The 13137-nt window shown below is 46.2% G+C and overlaps 1 protein-coding gene across 3 annotated transcripts in view; it reads left to right on the top strand.

Annotated features, from left to right (window-relative positions):
• KIF20B (kinesin family member 20B) overlaps positions 1-13137 on the top strand; it is a 2369321-nt gene that overhangs the window by 1715222 nt on the left and 640962 nt on the right. For all 3 annotated transcript variants that reach the window (XM_069611316.1, XM_069611317.1, XM_069611318.1), the window contains exon 22: positions 12583-12705. In XM_069611316.1, coding sequence (XP_069467417.1) covers positions 12583-12705 — 123 coding nt within the window. The remainder of the gene's footprint in view (positions 1-12582; positions 12706-13137) is intronic.

The raw sequence follows: 13137 nt of genomic DNA, 5'->3' as shown, positions 1-13137 counted from the left end.
TACTGCTTTGGGAGTCTATCATAGATTAGCCATCCATGAGAGGAAAGTATCCATTCGAAGAATACATTCCTTAGCTCTCAGTAATGTTTTTTCTGATTTGATGTTCCTCCCACGCATTCCTCATCACCCGCCCTACCTGCCCCTTTTGTCGGAGAGCTAGTGCACCATCTGTTCTACCGTCTGTCAGCTTCAGAATTCTATGGAAAACACATGGATCCGAGGTCACGGGGTGCAACGCCATTTTATATACTGGCCATGATCTCCTATATGGCATGGGGTGCCTGGTCATCAGGCGTAGCCACGCTGCTCCCCCTGACAGCTTGAAGGTTTCCGGAGAACAGCTGCGTTGGGATAGGGATATTCTAGATGAAAAATCCGTGGGTGGAACATCCATCAAAGAGGTAAGTAATTTTTTCTTCTTACCAAAAGTAGTCTTCTCTTTTCATATCATTCAGTTAATCTTCTGGTTTTCTTTTCTGAACTTTCAGTTCAAGCCAGAACGGGCTTTACACTGTTTGGACGTACACAGTGCATTGAAATGTTGTCTGGACACAACACAATCCACCAAGAATATTGGTCATCTTTGTCATCTAACGTCCAGGCTCAAAAGCATCAAAACCGTCAATTGCATAATGGATAGTGATGTATATCTCAGAATCGTATTCTTTGCAGCCCAACTCTATTCCAAAGGGTCTTTGTGCACTCGTGGTCAGAGCCAAATTGCTATGGAGGCATTTAAAATAAGAAAGGGACTGTGGGAGGTCATACATAGCAAAGGCAGTTATGTGGCCTTCCCCTTTTTGCAAACACTACTGCATGGTTTCCAGTATCAGGTCAGATTCTAGATTCGGGCAGGCTGTCATTCAAAAGCTTTTTTGCATAGGATGCTCCTTCCACCCAAAGAGTTTATTCTCTCTACTCCCCTAAAAGGTATGAAGTAAAAGGGATGTGACATGGGATTAAGAAAATGATTCACTTTAGTTATTGCTGTACTCCTACTCCATTCATCCCTCCCTCCGTCTCACTAAAAGAATGCTAGTTAGGAAGCCTGTCTAATGCCGAGCAATAGGGACTGGCGTGTGCCCTCAAATTTTAAATGTGGTCAAAAGTTTTACTGTGCAAATGTAGCAATTCTGTCCCCATGAGAAAAATAAACAAAAAGTATGGTGGAAAGGGTACCATGGGCAAGGAGTACAGCAGTCACTACGATGAGTAACTTGTTTACATGTAGGCCTCTTTAAACCGTAGAACCTCAGACCGGGCTGGCTTTAAGTGTGGCAACGCCCCGAGTGAAACAAAATGTGGTGGCCCCGCTCCCATCTGAAGGTGCTGCCAGTGCCAGCATCTGAGCTTTTAACTTAATAAAGTGGCACCAGCCTTTGGCTTGAGAGGGCTTAAGCCTCCCACTTTGAGCAAGTTGCCGGAAGAAGGGAGCACTCTCCCTTGCTGTAAGAGTGCTAACCCGTGGCCTCCAATGGGAAGGGATGCTACCAAGATACTGCCAGATTTCTCACCTGTGATATCGGACTATTTACATTTAAACATTCATTAATTGTGCAGTAGCAGCAAACATTTGTTTTTTTAAACATTTCAAGTTCGCACATGAAGCAGCGTTTCTTTGAAAGTGCAGTGCTGGACAAGTCTTGCAGTCCTGCTCTGGATTAGTTACACAGGGCGTAGAGTAGAGAAAGGCAGATTGAGAAAGAGGCTGATGCAGAAGTCCAGCCTAGAGAGAACCAGGGCTCTGGAGACAATGAGCTTCTGGGAGAAAGGGAATAATACCTCTGAGGAGGTGCAGCTGGTAGTGGGCCTTCTTGGCAAGGTATGTGATGTGAGGAGAGAGTGGAGTTGAAGATGATACCAAGGTTTTTTGCCTCGCTGGACGGCAAAGGGGGCGGGCCCAGGGAGGGCGACCAGAGTGTGAGAGGGAAAGTGGGAGCAGGAGCCCTAATCAGAAGGATCTCCATATTATTGGCATTAGGGCAGAGATCATAAGAAGTGCACCAATGCTGAATTGCGGATAGCCAGTCAGGAATGAGTGGGAGAGGAGAGGAGGCTGAGGGAAGCCTGAAAGAGAGCGGAGTGTCATCCACATGACACTGAAAGTTAGAGAAGAAGGTAAAGATCAGGTGGGCAGGCAGACATTGATGAGCCAGGGTGAGAGGTTGGAGCCCTGGGGGACACCACAAGTGGAGAGAGAGGTAGTGGAGAGAAAGGACCCAAGTTGGACCTGGGAAGGTCGGTCCAGGAGGAAGGATGTCAACCACTCCAGGGCCAGGTCTGTGATGCCCAGGTTCTCACAGAGCAATTGATCAGGATGGTATGATTGGCCATGTCAATAGCAGAGGAAAGGCCAATGATGATGAGGACAGAAGGAAGGCTACATAAAATACAGTGGCAGAGGACAAAAGCCCCCCCAGCAATATCCTTATACCCTATGATCAGCTTTCAAAACTGTCATCCAGCAACCCCTCGACCTCCCAAAAAAAATGGATGCTGGCTCCACCAGGTGCCAGCTCAGGGAAGCTCTTCAAGGCTCCCCCTTGCTGGCTGGCGGCCTATGTAAAAGAAAAGTTCCTGGCACGTGAAAGAAGCTTCTCTGTCCTGAGGACCATGGTTTACCCAGGAAACTATTCAAAACAAAAGCTCCCCCCTCTCATGTTGAAGTACCTGGTGCCAGCACGAGTGCTGAAAGCTTAATTTAAAAAGTGTCTCCACCATGTCAGCTCAGGGGGAGCTCTTGAAAAGCTCCCCCATGCTGGCGTGGCATAGGCGCCCTATTCAAATGAAAAGCTCTCTACTTCTGTGCTTTATTTCAGTTGTTCTTGAAGAGAAAAATCCCAGGATAATGAGAGCCTTCTCCCGACTCCAAAAGTTCAACCTTCTATTTACAGTCCTTTACAAACTTTAGCTTCTGATTCAACAAATAAAACCCAGGAGGTTGACTCCCTTCTCCTGGTTCCGTGACTCAGTATTCTTCCATTTGATTTTCACAATAGTTCTCATGAGTCGTCCTAGTTTCCTCCAGGGTTCTCTGAGGGCTCTCTTCAATGCATCACCCTCCTTAACTTTGGTTTTAACAGTCTTGTCCCACTTGCAGAGACGAGGGACTCTGCTCCTGAGGCTCTGTTCACTTTGTTTACTGCTTGAACAGTTAATGAAATGAGAATTCTTCCCAAATGTACTCCTTCGTCCCGTCCTCTTTCCTCCATACTGTATGGGCGTCCCTTGCTAGGGACGGGAAACTGAACCTTTTCACCAGAAAAAATGGTCTTCCCCTTTAAATTTAGATGCGCACGGGGGAGCAGCCCTGGGAGCATGCGCTCCCCTGACTCCACCCACCGGCGCGACTCCTCAGTCCTCTTTTCCACATCGGCGGGAACAGCTAGCTTCACCGGCGCTCCTGGGTTAGGACTCTGGCCTGTAATTCCACATGCTCTTGTTTTCTCTTCTAGCAATTGTCAGAGAAGACTGTCCTCTCGTGCCACGCACCTGCCCGGCGCATGACATCATGGAATCCACAGTCGCTCACATCGACACTGCAGGTAGGGCGATTTTTATCGCCACAGATATGAGCAGGACAGCTTGGCTCAAGGGGACGAAGTTTAACCCTGATGTGCAAGAGTGTATTCTAGACCTGCCATTTGAGGAGGGGGACTTGTTCCACTCGACCACAGACGAGGGAATTGATAAAAAAGAAAAATAGATCTCACACTGCTAAGTCCTTATCAGTCCTGACAAAGCTGTGCACTTTACAGCCTTGGGTGACTCCACTCGGACTAGCCATTCGTTGAGGTATGGAAAAAGGTGGTAGCCCTCCACCCTGAGCAGCGCTGCTACAGAGTTCATTAACCTTGTAAAGACCCTCTGAGCTCAATTGAGGCCAAACGGGAGGCCCTTGTATCAAAAATGAAAGCCCATGATCCTGAACCTCAGGAAGGAATGATGAGGCTCCCAAATCGGGATGTGTAGGTAAGCATTCCTTCAGATCCAGGAAGCACATTCAGTCTGCCACAAACAGTGTCTCCGCAATGAGTGCTGGAGTAACCATCTTGAACTTTTGAAGCGGTAGGGAAAGGTTCAAGGAAGACGTGTCTAGAACAACTCTCAGGTCAGACTGGTTCGTTTTCTGAATGGCGAATAATGAACTCAGTAGCAGCTCTGCTCAGAGCGGAGGGCTACCACCTTTTTCCATACCTCGACGACTGGCTAGTCCGAGTGGAGTCACCCAAGACTGTAAAGTGTACAGCTTCAACAGTTCTGCACATGCTATTAGATCTGGGATTCTCTATCAACCTTAAGAAGTCGCAGTTACTCCCCACTCACTCCTTGACATTCCTGGTGCTAATTTGGGATACGACGGCAGAGAGGATCTTCCCCTCCGCAGACAAGATCACGGCAATCAGGAAGGCCCCCAGGCATTTTCTCAGCAGACCATTGACCTCAGCATGGTCGTACCAGCACTTGCCTGGAATTATGGCAGCTTGTCTCCTGGCTGTGCAACATACAAGACTCAAAATGAGAAGGCTGCAGCTGCATTTCTCAGTCTCTTGGAATCAGGAGACGGGCTCCCAGGCATCCCTAAATCAGCATACCACAGCACTTACACCTGGACCTGGAGTGGTGGAGTGCAGGGACCAACCTAGTGGCGGACAGACCATTCAGGCAGCCTTCTCCGGAGCTCACTATTACCACAGACTCATCCCTAGAGGGATGGGGGTGGCTTGACTGGACAACCAGTGTCCACAGAGTATGGTCACGACAGGAACAGCTGGAACATATCAACTGGCTTGCGGTGATTGCCATCTGGCTGCACCTAAAAGCGCTCCTCCCCCTGGTCAAGAGCAAGTCGGCCTGCATCCAGACAGACAGCTCAACTTGCATGTATTACAGCAACAAGCAGGGAGGTACCAGGTCCCATCCTCTCTGCCGGCTGTCCATCAACATTTGGGAGTGGGCCCTGTCGAACAACATTCACTTATCAGCAGTCCACCTACCGGGGAGTCCAACTTGGAGGCGGACAGGCTCAGCAGGCTATGGATCGACAACTACAAGAGGCGGTGAACGAAGCAGTCCTTGGGGGGGCGGGGGGGATTCTTTGACATGTAAGGTCACCCTCAGGTAGATTTATTCGCCACCATGAACAGCAGGAGGTGCTGTGTTTGCTTCCTGGCTGGGGCAAGGCAGGGGATCTCTGGGGGATGCGTTGCAGATCCTGTGGCAGGGCATGAATGCGTACGCCTTTCCTCCCACTCCTCTGATTCACAGGGTCATCTGCAAGGTCAGGGAGTCACGGAGCCTACAACATATCCTGATAGCACCATGGTGGCCGGCAAGACCTTAGTTCTAGTAGCTCCTGTGGCTGTCGGACCAACCTCCAGTACACCTCCACTGCTGGGTCCAGCCCACCTACTCTGCCAGCAGGGGGGCATAGTCGTTCACCCCGCTCTACAGAAGTTAGCCCAGGCAGCATGGTTCCTGAACAGGTCAGGTTCCTGAGCATCTACACTTGTCACAGGACAGCCTGGCTATCATACAAGGGGCAAGAAGCGACTCCACCAGGAGTCAGTACAGAAGCAAGTGGACCAGCTTCTGCCACTGGGCCAAGACAAACAAGATTGATACTCTGACATGCTACCTGGACGATGTGTTATCCTTCTCTGCGCATCTGGCTCACTCAGGTAGACACCTGCCGTACGTATCTGGCGGCCATAGGGGCCTACAAGAATTGCGGAGACTGCCTCTTCTCCTCTTCCAATCGAGTGGTTAAAAGGCACTTAGTGGGTCTGACCAAATTATATCCTCCTGTCAAACGTCCACATCCGATCTGGGACCTTAACATGGTGTTGGGCGCCCTGTCACACAAACCCTTTGAACTCAAGGCGTCAGTAGACATCAGGCTGGTTACTATTAAGACTGCCCTTCTGGTTGGCCTTAATTCAGCACACTGGATCAGTGAAATTCAGGATGTGGTGGCTTCAGAGCCCTATACTACGTTTCACTGGGACAAGGTGATGCTCAGGATGCATACTGCCTTTCTCCCTAAGATTGTTTCTTCCTTTCACATTAATGAGGAGATTGCACTCCCAACATTCTTTGCGGATCCAAAGAATGAGGCTCAGAAGGTATTGCACTGTCTGGATGTCGGGCGTGCCCTAAAATTCTATCTGGCCAGAACAAGGAGCTTCTGTAAATCAGATGCCTTGTTAATCACTTTTGGCAGATCAAAACCAGGCTGTAAAGCCTCCAAGACTTCATAGCAAGGTGGATGGTTATGGCCATCAAGGAGGCATATGAGAGGCAGCACAGGCCTTTGCCAGCAAACATGCATGCCCACGCAATCAGAGCAAAGGCCACAGCGGTGGCTTTCCAGAGACCCGTCCAATGGCAGATGATCAAGACTTGGGCTTCCCCATCGGTCTTTTGCAAACACTACTGCTTGGATGGCCGCGCCGGATCGGACGCAGCATTTGGCCACGCAGTTTTGAAGAACTTGTTTTCTTAGAGGGGCAACTCTCCTCCCCAGGTCTGCATTCAGTTTTAATCGCCCATACAGTATGGAGGAAAGGGGACAGGACGTAGGAGTAATTGTTACTCACCGTAGTGACTAATAATACTCCTAGTCCATAGTCCCCTTTCGTCCATATGTCCCACAATCCTCCTCCGTAACAATCAGTGTCATTAGGCAATCGTAATATTGTCGACGCGTCAAATGGGATCGAGGAGTGGCACCGGTGGGCGGAGACAGGGGAACGCATGCTCCCAGGGTCGCGTGCATCTAAATTTAAAGGGAAGACAATTTTTTCTGGTGAAAAAGGTTCTGTTTGCCGTCTCTAATGAGGGATGCCCATACAGTATTGAGGAAAGAGGACTGTGGACGAGGAATACGTTAGTCATTACGGTGAGTAACTTATAATTTCTTCTCTTTAGGGCAATTACTGGGAAGCAGGAGATAACTCCTAAGGCTTTCTTCACAATTTGTATTACCAATGTGTTTACTGAAACCTGCGGCTGACGTCCTCCCAGCTTTTGTGTTGTTCCTGCAGTGTTGTGTGTTTTCTCCCGGTTCGATTCTCCCCGGCTGACCTGTGTTGGGTAAGATTTTCATGTATGTGATAAATCATCCTCACCTATCGTCAACCCCAGAACTGTTTGCTGGATTTAGTAATAATTTTTTTTGTCCCTGGGTGAGTGGCAATCTGTCTCCCCTCTCACCCTGTCTTTTACTCTTTTTATGGGTGACCTTTTTAATGTCTCTCCATAGTGAATGCTTGGATTTATATTTCCCTATAACTTTTGGGCTGAATGAATTTTCCTGTGGCAGCGCACAGCATTTTATGGGCTGTTGCTGGGTTGCCCTTTGTGCTTCGCCTTATTTTCTCTTAATTTACCTTGCGCAAACTACTGCTCCCTTAGGTTAGCGATTGATTTTCATCCCCTTAACATGTTATATTTGACCACAGCACAACCACCTTATGTGCAGTGCTGGAGAGATGCATGGTATCCCCATTCTCAGTGCCCTAGTAACATTTAGGTTACTCTGGCAAGCTAACTCATATGGCTGGTGGCAGTGAATTTACATTAGTTACTTTTTAGTTAATGTTACTCGCAGGCTGTCGAATCAGCCGTGGTAATGCACAGAAGGGTCACCATTGTGCTCGAATGTTGGCTTCTTTCTTGTTTCGCAATTTTGAATGCTTATCGTTTCTTGGGTCTTCCTCGGCCGTCTTATGTGGGGGAGGTCCTGGTTGAAGTTTTGTCTTAGACGGGAACCCTTTGTTTCTCTTGCTAAGGCTCCAGATTGTCTGTGAAGGCAGACAGGAAGGGAGGGAGTAGTCTGAAAGTTTGCAGCCCTTTGTCTTCTCTTGTGCCTGAAGGAAAACAGTTCCTACTGGCAAGATGCCTGTCCTGATTAAACAACCACCCGCCACTTTCTGTAAACTGCAGGGATAGCTTGTGCCAGACAAGTGTGACTGCACAAGAATCCAGCAGACATTTGCGGATAAAATTATATCCGCATGCAATAAAATGAGCCAGGACTTTGGTAAAAGGACTTATTGTTGTTAGCAGCTATTGAAGGTACTGAAAGACATAAGTACTGTCAGGGGCTGTTTGAATTCTGCCTCGTCTCTGTTAATGATATGGAAAAGACCTTGAAAGACTTGCACCCTACCACTTTCCCAGGAGATATTTTACCCTCTAAAATTATCCTAGAAAATGGGGACATTTTCGTACTGTTTACTAGATTTGTTAGTGCATCTTTCAATCACAGATTAGTCCCATTCTCCATTAAGGAGGTTGTGGTGACACCGCTTGCAAAGAAAAACCTGGCATTGATCCTAAGGAAATGCCTAATCTTAGGCCAACTACAAAAACAATTGTTTTGCTTTACATAATGGACAAAATTGCTACGATACAGCTACAAAGACAGCTTGAAGCCTCCAAAAGGCTAACTATAAAGACATCCAGTTTCCGTGGTCGTCATGGTTCTGAGATCGCACTTTTAGATCTGCGCACCCAGATGCTGACTACGCTGGAAAACAGTAGCACACGGGTCTGCTGATCCTCCTCGACCTATCGGCAGCCTTTGATCTGCTTGTTCATAAACGGCTAGTAGATACACTCTGCACCACTGGTAAGTGTTCGGAGAATGTGATTGAGTGGATGGACTCCTTACTTGGTGGAAGGAAATCTAGGATTAGCTGCGGGAGGCCTCATCGGATTCATTTCAGATAACCTATGGCGTGCCACAAGGAGCTTGTCTGTCCCTGTTTAATATTTACATTAAACCACTGTGTCAAAATGGAAGAGCTTGGCCTACAATTTACTAACTACACTGATTACATACCGTTGACAATGGAACTTAGTGGTGTCTATGATCAGGATATAGAGAAATTGAGTCAAGTATTTGGTATCACCAAAAACAGGATGACAACTAATTGGCTCTGTTTAAATAGCTCGAAAACCGAGCTCATGGTGTATGGATCCATGCAAGCCAGGGCAAAATTGAGCTCTGCCTACAAAAAGTTCGAAATTCAAGGATGTCAGATTCCAGTGTTTGAGAAGGTGAAAACTCTAGCGATATATACATATCACTGAAGGTACCTGAGGTTCCGAGAGAACTTCATTGGCTCCGGGTGGCAGCGAGAGTCCGATTTAAGTTTCTTGCTCTGGGCCGCAAGTGTTTATTTGGAAATGCTCCAGATTACTTGAAGGAGAAACTGGAACCCTACAAGCCCCATCGAACCCTATGGTAAGGTGATGCTCAATTGCTCACAAACCCGTGATTTAAAAAAGCAAGAGGGAATGGAAAATCCTTCCCAGTACTGGTCCCCCAGGCATGGAATGCACTGCCAATGGAACTGCGCCTGGAGAAATGTCACCTTGTTTATTAGGGAATGCTTAAAAACCTTTCCTTTTAAGTAGAATGATGAGGTAGCCTCCGTTGTCTGTGATTAATTGTTGGTATTTATGTAAGCGCCCTGATGCCTGAGGGCTTTGGCGCTATATTAATAAGAATAACATAGAGTTGGCAGAAGTTACGTGGGTTCCTGGATAAAAGTCTGATTCTGGAAGGTAAATAAAAGTCAGCCATTGGCACCAAATTAGAAGATGAAGAAAAGACTGCTATAACAGATTCCAGCGACCGGAGAGCTTGCTGTGCTACCAGAGCCTGTTCTGACCCTTCCAAGCGACCTGGGGGTCCCGAAGAGCATAACCCCCTACCTAGAGGCTGGTGAGACTCGCTAGTCTTGCAACAACCTGCAAAATGAGCCATCCCTCGACATGCTGCACCCTTGATGGGCTGCAAACCTCCAATACCAGGTACCCTCCAGCTTGAGTACTGTGCATAGTCTTAAGAAGTCCAGCGCTCTCGCAACTCTGGACTCCTGCTTGACCTTCAGAGGCACGATTCTAGTCCCTAAAGTCCCCTCACCCAAGTGCTGGACTGAGAGGGTGCAGAGAATCCGACCGGCGATATCCGTTCTTCATCCGTTACTTGTAAAGGGTTCCAAATCCACAGCCGCGAGACGCCTTGAAGAGTCCTTTTTTTGGAGCCTTTTCTGTCAACTGCTGCTACAAGTTCCCTTCCAGTGTCTGCTCTTTAGTCACCACGATCAAGAATCGCGGGACCGGGTCCTGTGCTGCTGCATCTTGAAGACGTCCATCCGAAACTCCTCTTCTCTGCTGAGCTACTCTGTTGGCTTGTGTCGATCCTGTGTGGCTGAGTTGGCGATTAGTGAGTTTGGGAGTTCACCCATACCGTTCGACCAGGCCCAACGCTGGAACACATCTAGGGAGCCTTCTGCTAAATTCCTGAACACTTTCTACTAACTTTGCAGTCTGTATTTACTTGATGAAAGATAAATCCTCTGGAACTCAGATTTTCCATCATCTTAGCCTCATCTTGGCCTGCCTACTGCTGACTCCTAGACCACTAGGGTCTCTCTTCTGCCTCTGGGATAACTCATGCCCTAGAATAGGGAAGGATTTTAACAGTCTTTTTCAACTTTAAAAGTATATTCCTCTGTCGTGAAAAGATCACAAGTGTTCGTGTTACTTTGATTCCTGAACAGAATACGTTACAAAGTGTCCTTAAGTTATTACTTAACGCTGAGTTGCTTTTTTGACCCTCTAATAAGTATAATAGGTTGTTTACTTAGCTGGAAATTGTTTCACTCTTCTAGAAATTTAGTTGGCATTGTTTTATTCTGAAACTGAGTGTTAAAGTTTACCAATAGGATTTAATCACCTTGAATAGCTGCTGCTCTTCTAAAAAAGTGTACCATTGGGTTTTGCTTAGTGCATTTCCAAAACAGTTTTAGAGTTCACACTTATCCTAGAGTTGCATTCTGCCCCTCTGAAAGTTTTGTAGGTTCTTACTTAAATTGAACTGCTGATTGCATTTCTGAAAGATCTGCTAGAGTTCTTACTTCCCTTACAATTGTATTCCACACTTCTGAAAAGTATCATTGGTATACCTGCCTATTCCCGTATTATAAAATTGTGTTAGTTCATATACCAAAAGGGGTTTACTTTCCTTGAATAGCTGCTGCAATTCTTAAAAGTGTAACAGCGGTGTGCTTACCTTGAACTGCCTAGGGCACTTCTAACAGTCTTACTGAGTTCTTACTTACCCGTGAGTATCTGACTGCCCCTCTGAAAAGTTATTTGCCTATCTTTGAACTGTTTTCTGAAAAGTGGTGCTAGTGTAACTGTATCCATTCCTAACAGTAGAATAAGTTACATCCGTTGCAGGGTGTATTCTTGTAACAGAGTTGGTATAACTAGGTGATTCTTGAAACTGAATAACACTGTAGGTTATGACCAATATGGTCTGCTGCCCTTGAATTACTTATAACTAATTTGTTTGCACTCCTCGTGAATACTGATTGCCGTTCGAAATGTGTATCATTAGGTTTTACTCGCCCTGAACTGCATATTGCAGCTATAAATAAGGTTATATTTTGGTTTGCTTACCATAGTATTGTGCTGGTTTTTATAATTGCGTTTGAGTTCTGATATACTAAAGATTTGTCTTTACTTATGTGAATATAAAATATACCATTATTTTTACAATACATAAGTGTATCGGTGTTTCTTTGGACCATATGCATGCTACAATTTCTCTGTACCGATCTACAACCCTCTCTCCCTCCTAAGATAATCCTCTTAAGTAGTACAGCTTTATACTAAGAGTGTAGTTTCTGTATTGCCTCCGGCATGGTTTTAGGATGCCCTTGGGTGGCCTCTAGAAAAACTGTCCTAAAAAGCACAATTCACACCTGTTGCCCTTCACAGAGTGCTTCTTTGCTTTTTATCTTGTTCAAATGGAACTTCCCACGCGGAGTGCCATAGTCCATGGTCAGGCTCTGTTGTGTACTCCTCTTGACTCCTTGGGGCCACCTCGTCCCAGTATATTTCATGCGAGTGTACTGCATGACTCTGTGAATGTTCTTCTTCTCAGTATCTTAATAGTACACATCCTATTTACACAGAGTATTCATATAGATGGCGTCTAATCTTGCAGGAAGAAGAGTAGTATCAAAATAGTACACATTAGTACTCCCAACTTGAGCCTCAACAGATCTGAAGGGTTTCATAGTTTTTAGGGAAGGATAATTGGGGAATTCCTTCATGGAACGGAAGGCCTTGTCCCCATAGGAGGAGTCTCTCCCTGTGAGGCCCTCCCTCTTTTTATCACCTGTACAGGGACCATCGGGTAGTGACGTAACCTCACAGGGAAGGGGCTACCCATTGGGGTGAAGTGGCATGATACCATGAATCGTGACAAGCACCATGACATTTCCTGGCTTCTTCTGTAATAAGAATACATGTGCATCCTTAAATCCTGCCACTCGATTGCTGCCGGATTGCCAAAGATTAGGAACCAATGAGGTGCTAAAGGACTGATGAGAAGCTTCACAGGCACTGCAGGTTTTTTCATATTCTCTTCATATTGTGCTCATAAAAGCTATACAAATATGCTCCTTAAAGCATTACCTTATTTAATTAAAATGTACTTAACACACACCTTAACAAAAGTGTTGTGCAATAAACATCTGACATTTTCCTCTTTAGGTTTCCACAATGCTTGAAGAAAAGAAATTGATGACTAACAAACTTAATGAGTGTGAAAAAAGTAAGAACCAAATGATTTTGGATTTGGATATGAAGCAACGTACAATCCAGCTACTTAAAAAGGTATTGAGTCACTTTACTGTAGATTGCCTGCTTTTCCTTCATCATGAATCTAATCATCTGCTCTGTACCATATTGATTAGATTCTACTATATACATTTAAAATCCACCACTCTCCGAGTTGTGCATATAATTGAAAGGTTTGTAATTTTGGTCTGTTAAAATGCATTTGTACTGTCCACCGCCACAATAGCATGACCGTTCAGGAAGCATATTGTGCTCCCTTCATGGTGCCCGAGACTGTTATGTTGAAGAAATGAGCAAGATACCAACAGACCGACGAAAGGAAAAAGATAATGAAGTTTGGAGTTCTGAATATAGCCTGCATAAAAGCGAAGTAGCAGAGGGCAGCCCCCTTAAAGCTAACCCACTGCAAAGTTGCTCTGGCTCTCCCCCTTGCCACTTTCGGAGAGGGTCCCTCCCACCCCAGTTTCC

Source organism: Ambystoma mexicanum, chromosome 8, assembly GCF_040938575.1.
Source record: "Ambystoma mexicanum isolate Mex_15411 chromosome 8, UKY_AmexF1_1, whole genome shotgun sequence".
Taxonomy (NCBI): domain Eukaryota; kingdom Metazoa; phylum Chordata; class Amphibia; order Caudata; family Ambystomatidae; genus Ambystoma; species Ambystoma mexicanum.
Note: the sequence above shows the minus strand (reverse complement) of the source record. Positions and strands in the feature narration are given on the sequence as shown.